At 38.5% G+C, this 15,977-nt stretch overlaps 4 protein-coding genes across 7 annotated transcripts; 2 read left to right on the forward strand and 2 right to left on the reverse strand.

Annotated features, from left to right (window-relative positions):
* Positions 1-81: 81 nt before the first annotated feature.
* On the reverse strand, positions 82-2,511 carry mix23 (mitochondrial matrix import factor 23). The gene is made up of 6 exons (XM_057322230.1): positions 2,430-2,511; positions 2,186-2,291; positions 1,109-1,234; positions 868-1,014; positions 640-699; positions 82-524 (listed from the first exon to the last, which is right to left on the reverse strand). The coding sequence occupies exons 2-6, from the start codon at positions 2,243-2,245 to the stop codon at positions 474-476; spliced, it is 444 nt and encodes a 147-aa protein (XP_057178213.1). The 5' UTR covers positions 2,246-2,291; positions 2,430-2,511; the 3' UTR covers positions 82-473.
* A 119-nt stretch (positions 2,512-2,630) lies between these two features.
* fam162a (family with sequence similarity 162 member A) lies at positions 2,631-5,932 on the forward strand. Its single transcript, XM_057322229.1, has 5 exons — positions 2,631-2,813; positions 3,504-3,590; positions 4,716-4,827; positions 5,200-5,308; positions 5,376-5,932. Exons 1-5 carry the CDS (start codon positions 2,762-2,764, stop codon positions 5,490-5,492), a joined length of 477 nt encoding a protein of 158 aa, XP_057178212.1. The 5' UTR covers positions 2,631-2,761; the 3' UTR covers positions 5,493-5,932.
* A 117-nt stretch (positions 5,933-6,049) lies between these two features.
* On the reverse strand, positions 6,050-13,253 carry kpna1 (karyopherin alpha 1 (importin alpha 5)). The gene is made up of 14 exons (XM_057322224.1): positions 12,998-13,253; positions 11,926-12,059; positions 11,648-11,761; positions 10,841-10,940; positions 10,667-10,761; positions 10,285-10,416; positions 9,819-9,907; positions 9,645-9,744; positions 8,687-8,850; positions 8,535-8,613; positions 8,331-8,456; positions 8,125-8,252; positions 7,860-8,035; positions 6,050-7,777 (listed from the first exon to the last, which is right to left on the reverse strand). The coding sequence occupies exons 2-14, from the start codon at positions 12,049-12,051 to the stop codon at positions 7,590-7,592; spliced, it is 1,617 nt and encodes a 538-aa protein (XP_057178207.1). The 5' UTR covers positions 12,052-12,059; positions 12,998-13,253; the 3' UTR covers positions 6,050-7,589.
* Positions 13,254-13,618: 365 nt separating this feature from the next.
* si:ch211-161h7.8 (thiosulfate:glutathione sulfurtransferase) lies at positions 13,619-15,767 on the forward strand. 4 transcript variants are annotated; one of them, XM_057323349.1, is made up of 5 exons: positions 13,634-14,019; positions 14,164-14,257; positions 14,654-14,776; positions 14,855-15,017; positions 15,580-15,767. In XM_057323349.1, the coding sequence occupies exons 2-5, from the start codon at positions 14,254-14,256 to the stop codon at positions 15,632-15,634; spliced, it is 345 nt and encodes a 114-aa protein (XP_057179332.1). In that variant the 5' UTR covers positions 13,634-14,019; positions 14,164-14,253; the 3' UTR covers positions 15,635-15,767. The 4 variants fall into 4 exon arrangements, with proteins under 4 accessions (XP_057179331.1, XP_057179329.1, XP_057179330.1 ...); XM_057323348.1 differs by lacking the exon at positions 14,164-14,257 and having other exon boundaries at positions 13,619-14,031; positions 14,855-14,913; XM_057323346.1 differs by lacking the exon at positions 14,164-14,257 and having other exon boundaries at positions 13,630-14,031.
* The last annotated feature ends 210 nt before the right edge of the window (positions 15,768-15,977 follow it).

Below are 15,977 nucleotides of genomic sequence, written 5' to 3' on the forward strand. Positions count from 1 at the left end.
GGTTTATGAACAAACTACTAGGTGTTTATGGCACACGCATGTCAGTGTCCCCTTAGATTGAACAACGCAATGCACACAAACTGATTATATGAAAATTCTGACTATATTTACACATTTTTTATCCAAAGTGACTTTTACCCAGGGTATCGAACCCATGACCTATACACTGCCAACACAATACTTTATCAATTAAGAACAGACTAGACTCTCTATCTGTGACCCAAGTAAACAACAAACAACATGGCAGTGATAGGAAAACATTTCATTGTTTATAAAATCAGTTTTGTACAATATATGAAAAGTAATACAGTAGTGTCCCTTCACTGTAGGAACATAAAGCCACAGAGAACACTGGGGGGCTGGGATTTCTGGCGTGAGCAGCAGAGACACTTCTGGGTGAATGTTCCAGCTCAGCCCAAGATGTGGTCCTCAGAACAACTGTGTGTGTGAACTTTTGACTGTAGATATAGAAGTCACTTAATCCTGGGTGGGGTGTAATGAATTCGACACCTTTCATTGAAAACCTGTGAGGTAAATGACAATAAAAAAGATATTCCGGATGACAAGGAAAGCTCCTTTATAAAGAATGTTTCTGAATGGAATCGTATTGTTTTCAACAGAACATTCTAACAAGCTCACCTTCAGACTACGGTCATTGACCACTTCTTCAACATTTAGCTCAGACTGCATTAGTTTTAACTGTAAGGAAAGAAAACACAGAAATTAATCAAAATGAGTCATCAATGAAAAAAAAAAAAGAACTTGCAAATGGAACAAAATAATTTAATGTAGACATCTGTAAGTAGCCAGCTGTTTTTTTAATCTCCTGGAATGCGTGTGGTTTATGATAGCAAATAATGGCTTTACCTTTGTTTGTTCTTTCCTGAGTTGCTTGATAATTGACATGTTGTCACTATTTTTTGCCCTCTCTTCACGTAACTGCCCGACGACAGCAGAGGTCTCTGTAATACATGCCTTTATTGCCTTGTCTCTGGAAAGATGAGCCTCCATGAGCTGCAAGACAAACAGAATGGAATTTAGTCACAGATTATAACAATCCACTTTAATAAGGAAAACCAGTCATACATCTAATACAGATGAAACATACAGATTCATAGAGCTCTTTGCAGGTCTGTGTAGCATCCACTTTGTCTGAAAAGGATGCAGTTGGCACAGTGGTATTAAGTGCATGGACAATTCTGTCATCTATAGTGCGCATCACTTTTAATACTTCCTAAGACAAGACACAGGGGAAAAAGTGTTGAGTACTGCAAACCTGCAGCATGTAAGTACAAATCAATCATTTTTATCATCTGTATTTCTGACCCATGTGCTTTTTGTAGAGTCAATTAATATAGAAAAACAATACTAAAAGCAAGATTAACACATAAATCAACAGACAATTTAAGACACATTTAATGTATTCGCATTCAACAAATATATCGCATAATTCGCATTGTTCTTTCAGTACTTAAAGGGATAGTAAAACCAAAAATGAAAATGTGTCATAACTTACTCACCCTCTTATCATTTCAATTCAAACATGTATGACTTTCTTTTTACTGCACAACACAAATGAAGATATTTAAAAGACTGTTGGTAACCAAACAACAGCAGTTCCCATTGACTTGCATTGATTTTGTGTCCATAAAATAGTAGTGAATGGGTACCACAGTTATTCGGTTATAACATTCTTCAAAATATCTTTCACACAAAATGTCCCACAGGTTTAAAATGAGTAGGGAGTGAGCAAATGATGACAGAATTTTATTTTTTGGGTGAACTAGGCCTATCCTTTTAAGCTATGTGTAAATTTAGACAAAAACAATATTACTCATTACCTTTTTTAAACCAATTAGACATATCAGCCTTCAATAAACATGTAATATGCATATGCAATAAATGTCTTCTATTATCATACATGTATATTTTAGTCTTGCACTGGGTTATTAAAAATAAGAACAACACACAGCGAGTCAGCGACACACACGTTTGTTTGTTTGTTTGTTTGTTTGTTTGTTTGTTTGTTTGCTCAGCACATTAAACAGCACGACTTGGTGGTCGGGTCAGTCTTTCATTCAACCTTCATGTCATGCGGAAATTACAATAACGAGTTACAAAATATCAGTTTGTGTTAAAGAAAGGTGACTACTTCACATAATGTTTCCCTAACTACTTGATTTACCTGAAACATTGAAAAGTCCTCACAGTTCAGAGTTCCACCGGTTCCACGGGGCGCCGCCATAGTGGACTGAGGTTGGCCCTGCGTGCTGAGGGTGCCCGAATACTGCCTGAATTAAAGAGAAACGTTGTTTTTACCATATCTATGGTTTATACACTGACTGAGGAATGATACTGATATTTATTCAGCATTACCGCATGTATACATCACAGTGAATCAATAGAAGTAATAAAGAGCATGCCTTTACCTTCATCACGATAAAACATCAAGGTAAATTTGAAATTGTGTATCTCTCTGGTGCCTTATGTGAAACATTTCATTATAATTATACGGCTATGGAAAATTATATTATTTTTTAACAAAAGCACAAACTGGCAATGACCACGCTTTTAAGTATTTTATAATAACATTGAACAGGCGCTGTGGTGTTTTGTCAGGGTCCTGACAGAAGCTTGGATCCAGTTTGCGCACTTGCAGCTGTACGATCAACTTGTCGTTGTCATTTCGGCACGTTTTCATGGCTTACAGAACAGCTGTGCTTTTTACGTAACGTTACACCGTATTATTTGTTCAGAAGGCATGACGTTCAACATGATCAGAGGGCCTCGCATTGCCTTTAGCAATTTAATAGGTGAGTATTTTTAGTATATTTGTTTTGGAAGCATCAAGGGTATGATAAAGCTTTTCCAGTTGTTATCTCAGCTGGGACTGGGGTACTTTAAACTATTTTTGCCACAAACAGATACGTAACGTTACATATAAAGTCGTAACGTTAAACACTTGATTTTTAACGCTGTCGAAGTTTCGCAGGTGGTTTAACGTTACTGATAAAACGTTAACGTTTTTTGGCTTTCATGAAGCTGATGATATTTTATCACATTTGATGTTTGATTTGTTTGTTTTAAGATTCAGATTTAAATTGTATTTGTTCCTTGGTAATGACAAACTCATAGCGAAGTTCTGGAAAAGTATGAAACAGTTAATGTTATTAGTATTGTAAAAGAATAAGAATAAAAGGCTAAAACCACTGTTTGAATACGATGCAGTGTTAGTTTATGATGGTTTACAGTAGTAACAAAATCTGTATTACCTGCATAAATTGGTATGGTACTTTTTTGATGTGTCATCCTTAAACTTCAAGTTTACACTGACAACCTACAGCAGCATGATGATTTTGTTGTTTACATCAATGCGTCATCTATTGTTCTTCTATCAATGCAAATGTACCTAACACATTCGTGTTGTATAATATTGTTCAAACATTAACTCGACCTGACTTGACTGACGTTGATGTTTTGATATTGATCCGTGTTTCCCGCAGCGCACACGCGGAGAGGTGTGATGATGAACACAGGTAGCAGAAGACTGTGTACTAAACCTCAGGAGGGGGCATCCGTACCCCAACAGGGTCAGTATTTAATACCCATGCATTTTACCTGCCATTGTTTGAAGGCATACGTGCCATTCGTGACTCTTTACGCATACGTGACATTCGTGACTCTTTACGCAACGCCGCTCAAAGTGGCCGGAAGTCATTCATTTTCAATGTGAGCCGGTGTTCTGCCAATTTATGCTATTCATAAATTTGTGCTACCCTCGTGTTGTGATTGGGTTGGGGGGTGTTTTGTATGGAGGTAGCAAAATTTGATAGGGATGCATAAATTGACAAAACAGGCAGCGATTTTTTAAAAACTGGTTGAAGTACATATGAGAAATACTTCCATTATTCTGTTACATCAGTGCACAAATTTGGTCGATTATTAAATTTAACTGTTAAGTAGATTGTGTTGCCTGCCTGTCTAGCAACGTTTGATTATACATAACATAAAATAAGCGTTTGTCTTTTCAAAAGTTATATCGCGTTTCATGAAGTTCATTGAGTTGGCTCCTGCGATTTCGGTTAAATGTCTACAAAACTTCTCACGTGATTTCCGGTAAAGGAACATAGGGAGCATCGATGCACCGCGAAAACCAGGGAGCATTATGGGAATTTTTAGGGAAGAAACGTTCCAGTGCACTGGAAGGATTTTGCGAATAAGACGCCCCTTAAAATGGCTGACTCCCTGGTCAGTGCCCTGATTACTGACCAAGGGAGCTGATTGTGACACAGGTTAGATTTGCAATTCACCAGTAGGTTTCCACACACAATGCGGGAAGTTAATTTTCTAGCTGTTTTACAAAAGTCAGTCTATTAGAGGTCAATTTTCTTTTTCCAGTGGGTCAACTTACAGGAAAGCTTATGGTATTGTAGTATTTACCAGTATAGCTGATCTCTCAAGCACAGTAATCCCCCATACAGGTGATACTTTTCTAAGATCTGAACTGTGGTATTCTTATATTTACATTTATGCATTTGGCAGATGCTTTTATGATCCAAAGCGACTTACACTGCATTATACCATACATTGTGTCAGAGTATGTGCAATCCCCTGGGATCGAACCCATGACCTTGGCATTCCTAGCACCATGCTCTAACCACTGAGCTACAAGAAAGCATCTTCTCACTAACACATTTTCTCTATGTTGCCCATAGCTCCTCGTCTTGGGTTTAAATTACCAGGCTACCGCCCATCAGAGTGGGATAAAAAGATGCTGTTGTGGTCCAAGCGATTCAAAACCAGAGAACAGATTCCAGAGTTTGTGTCGTAAGTGGGCTATTCCTGTTTACATTGAGACAAACTGCCAGCTCCAAGCATGCTACAGTACCTATCACCAGCCTATTGGTAGAACACAGCCTTCTGCTGTGAGGTTCAAATAAGATTTCCTCCTAGTATACATACAGGTAATTAGTGTAATTCCTGATATCTGGAGGGAGATCAGAGTGGACTTTTTGTTTGTTATGGTTAGACACGAAACAGAGCAGGCGTGTCCTCAATGACCTATACCACACATATGCCGTTGCCCTATAATATGTTCTGTCTAGTAATATTATCATACTAGTTATATTTTACATCTGGCCCTTGATCGTTCGCTCAATGTTTGTCTTTATTTCTAAAAGGAACTGTTGGCATTTACAGATTTGAGATGATTGATGCCGCCCGGAACAGAGTGCGTGTGAAGGCCTGCTATGTCATGATGGGAATGACCATCTTGGCGTGCCTCGCTACGGTTATCTCGGGCAAACAGGTAAGATTAGGCCTTTGCCTAACATATACCCTACATCATATCCTATAACCCATGCCATCTACAACAGTCGGCAGGTCGGCATGAAAACCTGACTTCTCAGAACATGGAGAAGAAGGCTCGATGGAGAGAAGAAGCACAGAAAGAGAGAGAGGAAGCTGCTGTCAATGCAGGGAAAGCCCAGTGAGATTCGCCAGAGCTCTTAAGTCTGATAGTTTTAGCTCTGGCTCATTCATTAACCAGCTTTTATATTGTATGCCATGCAACATTGGTTCACTGAAGGTGTATTAATGTTCCTCACGCAGTAAACATAGCAGTGTCAAAGTTACTGGTAAATAACAAGGTGTGAGTTTTTATTTGTGTGATTTTGTATATGCTTAGAAAAAATACAAATATGTGGAGTGACTCATTTTTATATTTCCCTCAGTTACAGCTATTTTGTATTGCTACAATTTGATAAAAACTGATTACATGATCTATGTGAAATGGGTGGATAAAGCAGACTTTTATTGTCTAGGACTGGTTAAAGTTATCAACCAGACGATCTAAAGCAGACAAGATAATATGTTCAACAAGTTATGTGTTGACAAAAAGTAGGTTGAGTGTAATAAAAGTGTGACAACTGACCCTTTGTGAATGAAATAGTGAAAATTCTTGAAATATCGACGAATCATAAATTATGCAAGCACTCATCTTCATGAAACAGCATTTATGCAAATGGCGTAACAAAGAACAGTTACACAATCTTAATACGACAGCAGTATTGAACACAAAGAGTTGGTCATCTTTTGGGAAGAATCTGACATCGAAATAAGAAAAATGCAGTAAACAATCATATATTTTGCGCTAAAACGCAGTAATTTAAAGTTTAATTTTACTGATATATTTAGTCTTCATTGAAGTCCATTTGTGTTTTGTTTCATCATTTTCCACGTCAATTTTAAAATGTGGACTGTGGCACCTTCGGTTTAAAAGATTTTACCCTCACAAAAATACAATAAAACAAAACAGAATTGTTTTCATTTAACTATCTTTCCACAATGTATTTTTCCTCTCTAGATATTCAGAAAATGTCGATGTGTGTTTGCATTCGGCATGATTAGACAATATTAAAGTTGGTCTCACACACACACACACACACGTCAGGAAGCTACGCCTTTAGCTCAATTTTTAACAGCTTGTTGAAATGTTCAGACTTGGTGGAAGCTTTGAAGGGGCGGAGTTTTCAATGACATCACGCTCTTAAATACTTAGTGTTTTAGGTAAATTCATCCTGTAATTTAGGGTATGCACCAGAATTTTCACCTCAATATCCTGAGCGATTTGGGCCTAAAACCGACTGTAGAAGTTTTCACAAAGGGTGTCTGTTTTAAAAGTAAAGTGCAGATGAAGATGATGCTTATGTGAAATTGTCCTCTTGAAGTATCAAATGGTTAATGCAGTCTAAAGAATCAAAAAAAGTTTGTCTTGTTTTTCTCCTCTGTCCAGCAGTCTCAGCAAGTGGTAAGACTCCAAACTCCCAGAATTCCAAAGTTGCAATGAGTAACCCCAAAAGAAAGGCAGAGCCTATAAAGTTCAGTCATTGTCGGAATGCATGTTAAATGTGAAAAGCAAGATACTGTCTGGCTGGCACCATCAGTCAAAAGTCTGGACCTCTCGGTTCATCTGTCTGTCTTTGAGCTGTCTGGGTCAAATCAGAAGATTAAAGTTCCTTGTCTTCATTAGACATCCTTTCGGTTCCTCAGCACGGATTGGCTGTGATTTTTGAGGGGGAAATTTGAGGTCATGCAACACAGTCACACGGTCAAGTCCAGTGTTTACCAACATGAAATGTAGATGCCTTGACAGAATCAGTATTGCAGTCACGTCACACAAGCTGTGCTTTCCCAGCTTTTATCAACTCATCGCTGGATGCAGTTTTCCTGAATACACTTGTAACTTGGTTAAGGGCTGAGTGGATGCAAGCATTGAGGGTTGAATTAAGATTTAATGCAGGACATTCAGAGTGAAGGATGTATCTGTGTGGGATATCGAGGACATATCTAGGGGACAACAGGTTTCCTGCATCTGGGCATGATGTCGTCATTGTTCTGGAGCACATCCTTCAGGACTGGGCCAATGACAAACAGGACAAGAGGGGGAAATGGGTTGACCGGCAACACAAGCTCTTGTATAATAACACTCTAATAAAAATGTTCATTCATTGAATCCATTGCTCTGTTGGGTCAGGGGCATCGCTCACCCTCCAGGGTGGATCGCTTGAAGAAGTGGACGGAGGGAGATGTTAAAGTTGGAAACCCTCCATGGGAGCCTCACACTGCTGGAAAAGGAACTGCTGCTGCTGGAGATCCACGGCAGGTGCCAGAGCTGGATCTTCATCATCTGTGCTGAAGTAGCGCTCGATCAGGTCGAAAGCCTTCTGGTAGATCTCTTGGTTTTCGTGGCCTTGGAGAAACTCAAGTTTGTCCAACCCTGAGAGAAGACAATAGAGAAAAATGTAAGCTCCAATGTTCAAATGTCTCTTCTAATTTTCATATTTGACAATAAAACATACCATATGCTTCCTCAATGAGGGCACAGTAGGGGTTGATGCCTCCACCACGTTTAGCCTCCAGCTCACCAAGTCGCAAGATGTTCTCCACACCATTCAGTGCCACCTGTACGATCTTTGAATCCATCAGCGTCAGGAGGTCACAGAGGGGTTTGATGCAACCAAGCTCAACAAGATGCCTGAGGAGATGATCAGTATTGAAGTATTGAAATCTAAAACACTCGGCTGCAAGCATTTGACAGGTTGCAAATTATTCCTACTCACTCACCTGATCTGCTCGGCAGAACCACCAGACGTAGCGTTTGTGATGGCCCAAGCAGCCTCTTTCCTTGTACGAAACTCTGCTACTTGCAGAATATGGATCAATGGGGGGAGCAAATCCGCATCTATCACCATCTACAAGTAAAAAAAGGTGAGTGAAAAACCTTCATTGAGATCAATCTTAAACATCCAGCTGTTCCAACAAAAACCCACCTGTATTTGTGCACGGTTCCCAGCTGTGATATTAGAGATAGTCCAACATGCTTCCTTCTTAATGGACTCTTTCGGGCTACTCAACAGGTGAAGAAGACTTTGAAGAGCCGAGCAGTTAAGAATCACCTGTTTGTGAGATACCATATTAAATTTACCTTCAAGCCGAAGGTGATTTAAAGGCAATCGTTCAATTGATCATTCTACCTGAGTCTGTAGATCATCTCCTGTGACAATATTCCCCACGGCTCTTAGAGCAGGGGACACCACTTTATATTCCGCATGCCTAAAACACATAAAAACAACAATTCAGCACCCACAAATATTAAAAAAACGTATTCACTATGTTCTTCTCTTACAGGAGCAGCTCAACCAGTCTGCGGCAGACTCCCGAGTCGATAACAGCCTGTATCTTCTCGTTGGGTCCATCGGATAGATAAGAAAGAGCCCAGCATGCATCAGCCAGAATGTCGGTATCGTTCACAAAGAGCAGCCATGAGAGAACGCTGAGACACGGTGACACCTACATAAAACAAATCCAACTTGAATATGCAGTCTTACACGATCAAATGCGCGCACACACACACACACACACACCCTTAAGCATAAATTTACATCATGTTCTGGCCTGACTAAAACGCCAACACGCTGCCCACTCACAATACAAGACCAGTGCTACTAAAGAGAATTGACTATAGTTGTTTTATGTGTCTGGTTGTCATTTAGAAGGCCTTTTCATCTTTCCCCTGTCCTCATTTACATTTATTTTGCAGGCACTTTTATTTAAATTAACATGATTTTTCTACAAAAAACAAACAAACAGTAAAAGTAAGAAGTAAAGTAAAGAAATATAAACGAAACTGTTTTACTCAAATAGCTCAAACCAAAATGGATATCTAGGGAGCTCATTTGCTCCTATAAAATGTCATCATTTGCTCACCCTCCAGTTGTTCCAAATCTCTATTGACTACCACAGTAGAAAAAAATACAATGGTAGTTAATAGTGCCCCAGAACTGTTTGTTTTCCGACATTCTTCAAAATATCTTCTTTTAAGTTCAATAGTACAAAGAATATATAAAGTATTTTTTCCTACTATGGTAGTCAATGGTGCCCCAGAACTGTTTGTTTACGCACATTCTTCCAAATATCTTTATCTGTGTTCAGCAGAACAAAGAAATGTATACAAATTTGGAACAACTTGAGGGCGAGTAAATAATGACAGAATTCTTTTAATCATATTTGGGTGAACTATTCCTTTAAAGCGCTAGGATAACGTCTCTTCATGTTCAGATGATGACAAGAAAAGCGTTTGTTACCTTGGTGAAATCTGGGGGTGGATTTTTCCCTCTGCACAGGTTAGAAAGAGCCCAAACTGCGTTCCTCATCATCGTCAGGCGATTTTGTTTAGCCAATAACCTTCGGGAAGAATCCACCTTATTAGATCAACCGTTCAACAATACACTTTCAAAATAAATGATTGTAAGACTTACTGTACTAGAGAGGGCAAAATGTTGCAGTCTAGAACATAATCCCTGCATTCGGTGCTGTCCCCTGCAATGTTGCCTAAAGCCCACACCGCCTGCAGTACAACAGCAAAAAACTCTTATAATTTAGACATACTTCAAACCAACAGGTAACACCAACATAAAAAAAATCAAAAAATGGCACAACTTCCTCTAACCAACAGACTACAAACTTAATATAAGTTCCTGGTCATATTGTAAATGATTCATCAGTGCCCATTATTCTTAAGAAAATACAACTATGCAATGCAATAACTAGGACTCCATGGTAGAAGAGATATTGTATTTTAACTAAATCTTAAATAAAATGAACAAGTATAAGAAAATGCAGTGAAAATGTGTTTCTATACTACAATACTAACTTTAACTGAACCCACTACAATATACATTATGTAGTTCTTTTAGTGCAAACTAATAGTAAACGCGAACACACCTGTTCCTGCACATCCTCAAAATCCGAGCTGAGCATCTCAATGAAGATAGGCACTGCCCCGGCCTGGATGACCACACGCGTCTGGTGGGACGTGCCTGAGGCGATGTTCGTCAGAACCCACGCTGCTTCAAACTGCAGAGACAGGACGTTTGTCACCACACTGCATAAAGGCATCTACTAATGCACCATTCAAGAGCCAAGCGGATTAAATGAAGACGAGCGAATCGCAAAATATACACATTCCAACACTGTGAGCTCGTGCTGGGAGCGTTCCATCCGGCATGACTCACTGTCTCACTGCTGAGACTTGGGGGCTAAGTCTAGCAGGCTGTGCTTCTGGCACCATGTTCAGTTTTAACCAGATACAGCTTATCGAGCTCACCTGTAGCGTGCAGTTCTCCCTTCTTTTCAAGAACTCAACGAAGCGCTCCACGACTCCCGGGGTGGCAATGACCTCATCAATGGGGGGATTAGGCTCTGATAGAGAGTTGCAAGGTTGGAATTGTTATAAATTGATTATATATGTGCTTGAATTTTGATCTTAGAGGTGTTTTACCTTTAGATAAGAGTTTTCTGAAGCGTTGTGTTCCGATGAGCTGTTGTTCTGGAGAGCTAGAGAAAATCATCTGTATCATGTCCTCAGAGATCACACTTCCCTATTGAGAAAAAAACAGAATTTTCATCAGTTTTATATTAGGGAACAGTATATAATACAAGTTATGTATTTCATTTAATTTATAGCAGCATTCAGCATTTCTCTTTTAGGTAAACATACCAAAAATATGAATTACTTGGAACGCACTTGCTCATTTTGTCTAATAGAAAGCTTGTTGACAATACAAAAAAGGAAATTATGGTTCACGGTTGTGACAAACCTCAAGGCTATTGGTTAAAGTCAAGCCTTTCAATGTCCTAACTTCCTGTTTAAAGCAACACTTTGTAGTTTTTCGACCTTAAAATAATGTCTCTAAAATTATTTCAGTGGTATAACAACTCTTAACTGGACGAATTGTACTCCCGCTACAACCACACTCTGTAAGTTCTGTGTTCGGGTCGGTACACAGCATCCCCTGCCCGCAGAAGAGTACAACATGGTTTCCAAATTATGTTTCTGCATTAGCCGGTTTCATCAGCTTAATAAATAAATTTACGTGTATTGCGCTGCCAACGGGGAAGCTTATCCAGCGGCCTTATTTTCGACACTGGTAACAGTCAATTGCGCTTATCAACCACATGGGGGAGCCATGAGCAAAAGTTCTAAAGTGTTGCTTTAACACCATATAGGTTAACACGGTAAAGTAAATCACATTCTTCAACACAGTTCATGGTAACGCAATGATAAAATAGTGTTTAAGTGTCTCACAGTGATTTGGTCCATGTTGTTGGCCTGTGACTCTAGGTATCCACTGTCAGACATCCCATCATCCTCCAGTGCTCCATCCTCTTCCACTGTGGCCACATTTCTGCGCTTGAACAACTGTAAGAACACACTTTCAGCTCATTGCGCTCAATAAATATCAACATGTGTCACATAGATAGCAAGTCCTGATATATGCCTAACAGAGTTCATAACCAAAATTACAACCGTCCAAATATCAATTTCTGATTCGTCATAACATTTTTCATGTCAATTTGTCTTACTTGTTCATCTTTCTTTTGTTTGCGAAGTTGCAGGCCTTCCTCTTCCCTCCTCCTTCTCATCTCATCTGTGTTGAGGGATTTGTTTTTATAGCTTTTGAGACGTGCATTGTCTTTCCCCTGACTCATGGTGTTGACTGTTGACAAGACACAAATGAAAAAGCAACAAAACATGAACACAAGAGGACTCATTACAAAAGCTTGATCTCGATTTGAAGTCAGGATTTGACAGTTTTATTCAAACGATCGCTGATGTTTCCACCAGCTGTGGATAAGCACCATTGATGATAAATGCCAGGTATATTCCCATCCATTGTCGTTTGACACGTACTGACAAAGGAAAAATACACTAAATACTGACTCGGTAAGACCTTAACGACCTAGTCAGTCGCCCAAAAGCTATTTTAAGTAACGTTACCTGTATCAAACCCCACCTGTATCAAACCCCACCAATAATTTACCCACCGTCTAAATATTCTGTTGGTGTGTCTGTGTCGCATGGAAACGCAAATAAAAAACCGCTTAGGTCAAAAAGTAACGTTATAACTGCCCCGCAACCATCGGTTCCTAACAGACCAAACCAAAAATACTACTAAAATGATTACGATGTTAATAATAACTTTATCCAGTACGTATCTGTCAACGTGCCTTGAACGCTTTTCTCACGCCACGGGCAGCGGCGCTTCAGTCCGCAGTGAGGAAGAGCGACCCATCCAACCATCTTCGCCTAAAAACACCTCACTAAACACACTAATTTAGCCCTACATCTCATCTATAAAGCGGCAACGATCGATAAAAGTCACAGAATGTAATATTTAGTGTTAACGAAGAAGTGATCATCGACCGAAAGACAGATTTGCTGGAAATATATCGAATTAACGCCAGAATCGCCGTCCCCTCCCTCCCAGTATCTGCTGCGCAGCAGCCTCCGTTAGCTCCCCTGCTAACCTACCCAACAAGGTTGTTCGACTGTTGTTTTTCATTCCCGTTTAAACAAATGTATTTGTATAATTTAACGTCACATACGTGGAATAAACCTACATAACCATAAAAAAGTCAAATTGGACTTACTGACCTGTCAAAATGGTCTAGTTTACCCCGTGTCGTTTAAGCTGCTATCGTTCAGCCTCCGCCGGTATGGTGATACTGCGCATGCGCGCTGGCAGAGGACGTCGTGTGTATGGAGCGCATGTCTGTTGCCAGTTTTGTGCAACAAGATTTTTTGTAAAAAAACATTTTGCGCAGTTGTGCTTTTAGTGTTTGAGCTTTGTAGCCGCGGAAAAAAACTAAGAGACCATTCCAAATTTTCATTTCAAATCAGCATTTTTAGATGTATTGTGGTGACCCTTCCAAACCTCAGGAGTGACATAAAGTCATCCAACACCCTCAACAACATCCAACTTTGAAAAAAATCGAGGTTGTCAAACAAAATTTTTACTTTTCCTAAATACATGTACAAATACTTTAAAAGTGAATATGACCTTGTTTTCTTTGTAGTATTTGAGGTCTGAAAAAATACAGAACATCCATCTTTTCTGTTATTTTGACTTGTTTCTCCAGTTTTCGTTTTCTGTAAATAAATGCAAATAGAACAAATATTTTTATTCGAAATTTGGTTGAAATATTGTTAGTAGTTCACAGAATGAAATTATAATTTTATATAAACAGATACATTTTAAAATCTAGAAATGGTCTCTGAATTTTTGTATCTGCAGTTTCACTAAAATAGGCTATCTTGTTGGGCGTCCTAGTCTACAGTACATGCTACGCACACTCATAATCGTTTCATCCTGCTGTAGGTTTACCTGAAATCCTCTACTGTAGGTAAAATTTACCGCCAGAGGGCAGTGGATCGATTACTGAGCGACACTCTGATGACGCTAACTTTATACTTGCACTTTCACCCTGAACGGCTGACAAACAGCACTACAATCATCAAATACAAATACAAATACATCAAAAAGATGATATCATATCAGGTTTTAAGGTGCGTGTGTAGTTTTGCCGTCACTAAACCGGCTTTTCAAGGCAGAGTGATCTCAGCATGTGGACTGAAGACATCCTCCGTCAATCACAGTGACGGACAACCTTACCCAGGTAGAGCTGCAGGTAGCTTTGAAGTGGCACTCTTGATATTTTCTCAAAATAAGTGGATTTAATTTATATTTCTGAACGATTTTTATTTTTGCTTTGTGTTCCACTGAAGTCCTCAATGTAAGGTAAAGTTCTTTTTTATTAAAGGAGCTGGACTTTGTTCAGAAAACAAAGTCCAATTTCCAATTAATTGTTTCTATCTGATGATAAGGACTGGCTTGTAAAGAGAACATCTCCATGTGTAAATATATAATTTTTAATTATTATTATTATTATTATTATTTCAGTCAGCTTTATGTAATACCGGAAGACCAATGATTTAATTAAAATTTTCTAGTTTCATTGTCAGGTATTAAACTGCTTCGTGCTTTTAAGGCTAGCTTTGCAATTCTTTTGTTTGTGCTAATTATAGCCTAGCACATCAATTGTTAGACTCTTTCTTTTTCAAATCTGCAATTAATCTTACTTTTTTGTGACGTGTTAAAACCCATGATAAGAAAAAAATTACTACATTTCTTATATTTTATGTTAACAGTGTTATTGTGTAATGAACATTTAATGACATTTTAATTTTATGGTGGCATACGTTTGCTTTGATCTTAATTTTAAATGCATAAACTGTCCAAACAAATTTTAGCGTCAGTTGTGAATTACGAGCAGCTCAAGGCTATGCTGGCCAATCACAGTGTACAACTGTTTGACGTCCGGAACCCAGATGAATTCCAGGCAGGCCGGATTCCAGATTCCATCAACATTCCATGTGAGTCTATTGTGTAGTAAAACTTAAAGTGGTGTTCACCAGTGTTATTTAGTACTGAATCTGTTTTTTTTCTTTCAGTGGGACAGCTCGAGGAGTCACTGAAGCTCCCACAAAAGCCCTTTGAATTGCAGTTTAAGGTGAAGGCCCCACTAAAAGAGGATGATAACATAGTTTTTCATTGCCGGAGTGGGAATAGGAGTTTGTCTGCTCTTGCAATTGCTCATCGACTGGGATTCATTAAGTAGGCAAATGAAAACTCTTACAAATTGATGTTGTTATGCACCCAGAATAGATAATAATGAGAATAATATAATTAGTTATATGTGACCCTGGATCACAAAACCAGTCTTAAGTAGCACGGGAACATTTTTAGTAAAAGACAAAAATACATTGTGTGGGTCAAGATTATCGATTTTTCTTTTATGCCAAAAATCATTAGGATATTAAGTAAAGATCATGTTCCATGAAGATATTTTGTAAATTTCCTACCTTAAATATATAAAAACTTTATTTTTGTGAGTGGATGGTCTGCCACAGTGCCTCTGATTAACAACTTCAAAGGCAATTTTCTCAATATTTTGATTTTTTTGCACTCTCAGATTCCAGAGTTTTAAACGGTTGTATCTCACCCAGATATTGTCCTATTCTAACAACTCATACATCAATAGAACGTTTATTTATTCAGCTTTCAGATTATGTAAAAATCTCAATTTCGAAAAATTGACCCATAAGACTGGTTTTGTTGTCCAGGGTCACATATATTCTTTGTAAGAAGGACTACATGTTTTTTCTATTTTTCTCAGGGCACGACATTATGCAGGTGGATACATCGACTGGGAAGCACATGAGAAGAAGTAACATGACTGATACAAGTCATTAAATTGCAGATGTAATATTAGCTCAGTAATAATAATACATGATTTAAGAATCTTCTTTAATGTCATTTTTAAATCAATTTTAAATACAACGAGACAGTGTAAAATAAATTGCAATACAGTAACTGTACACCAGTTGTGTCAGTCATTTTTTATTAAACATTTCAGGATAGACTATAGAGCTTATTTTATCGGTGCCAAAGTACTTAAACAGCTACTCCATATAAAGGTATAATTTCACATACACAGAATAAAGGGAAGGTTCACCCAAAAACACACACACATTTATTTACCTGTATGATTTTTTTTCTGTGGAACACAAACAC

Source organism: Triplophysa rosa, linkage group LG23 (genome assembly GCF_024868665.1).
Source record: "Triplophysa rosa linkage group LG23, Trosa_1v2, whole genome shotgun sequence".
NCBI classification, from domain to species: Eukaryota; Metazoa; Chordata; class Actinopteri; order Cypriniformes; family Nemacheilidae; genus Triplophysa; species Triplophysa rosa.

Bases quoted from the DNA above. Each gene is read 5' to 3' on its own strand.
- mix23 (XM_057322230.1), bottom strand. From the start codon at position 2,245: ATGGCGGCGCCCCGTGGAACCGGTGGAACTCTGAACTGTGAGGACTTT. The intron at 1,235-2,185 runs GTAAATCAAGTA...GTCTTGTCTTAG, and splicing joins AGGACTTTTCAATGTTTCAG to GAAGTATTAAAAGTGATGCG. The intron at 525-639 runs GTGAGCTTGTTA...TTTACCTCACAG, and splicing joins TCAATGACCGTAGTCTGAAG to GTTTTCAATGAAAGGTGTCG.
- fam162a (XM_057322229.1), top strand. From the start codon at position 2,762: ATGACGTTCAACATGATCAGAGGGCCTCGCATTGCCTTTAGCAATTTA. The intron at 2,814-3,503 runs GTGAGTATTTTT...TGTTTCCCGCAG, and splicing joins TGCCTTTAGCAATTTAATAG to CGCACACGCGGAGAGGTGTG. The intron at 5,309-5,375 runs GTAAGATTAGGC...CATCTACAACAG, and splicing joins CGGTTATCTCGGGCAAACAG to TCGGCAGGTCGGCATGAAAA.
- kpna1 (XM_057322224.1), bottom strand. From the start codon at position 12,051: ATGAGTCAGGGGAAAGACAATGCACGTCTCAAAAGCTATAAAAACAAA. The intron at 8,851-9,644 runs GTAACAAACGCT...TGTTTTATGTAG, and splicing joins CACCCCCAGATTTCACCAAG to GTGTCACCGTGTCTCAGCGT. The intron at 8,253-8,330 runs GTGGGTTTTTGT...TTTTACTTGTAG, and splicing joins GGAACCGTGCACAAATACAG to ATGGTGATAGATGCGGATTT.
- si:ch211-161h7.8 (XM_057323346.1), top strand. From the start codon at position 13,797: ATGACGCTAACTTTATACTTGCACTTTCACCCTGAACGGCTGACAAAC. The intron at 14,777-14,854 runs GTGAGTCTATTG...TTTTTCTTTCAG, and splicing joins AGATTCCATCAACATTCCAT to TGGGACAGCTCGAGGAGTCA. The intron at 15,018-15,579 runs GTAGGCAAATGA...TATTTTTCTCAG, and splicing joins CATCGACTGGGATTCATTAA to GGCACGACATTATGCAGGTG.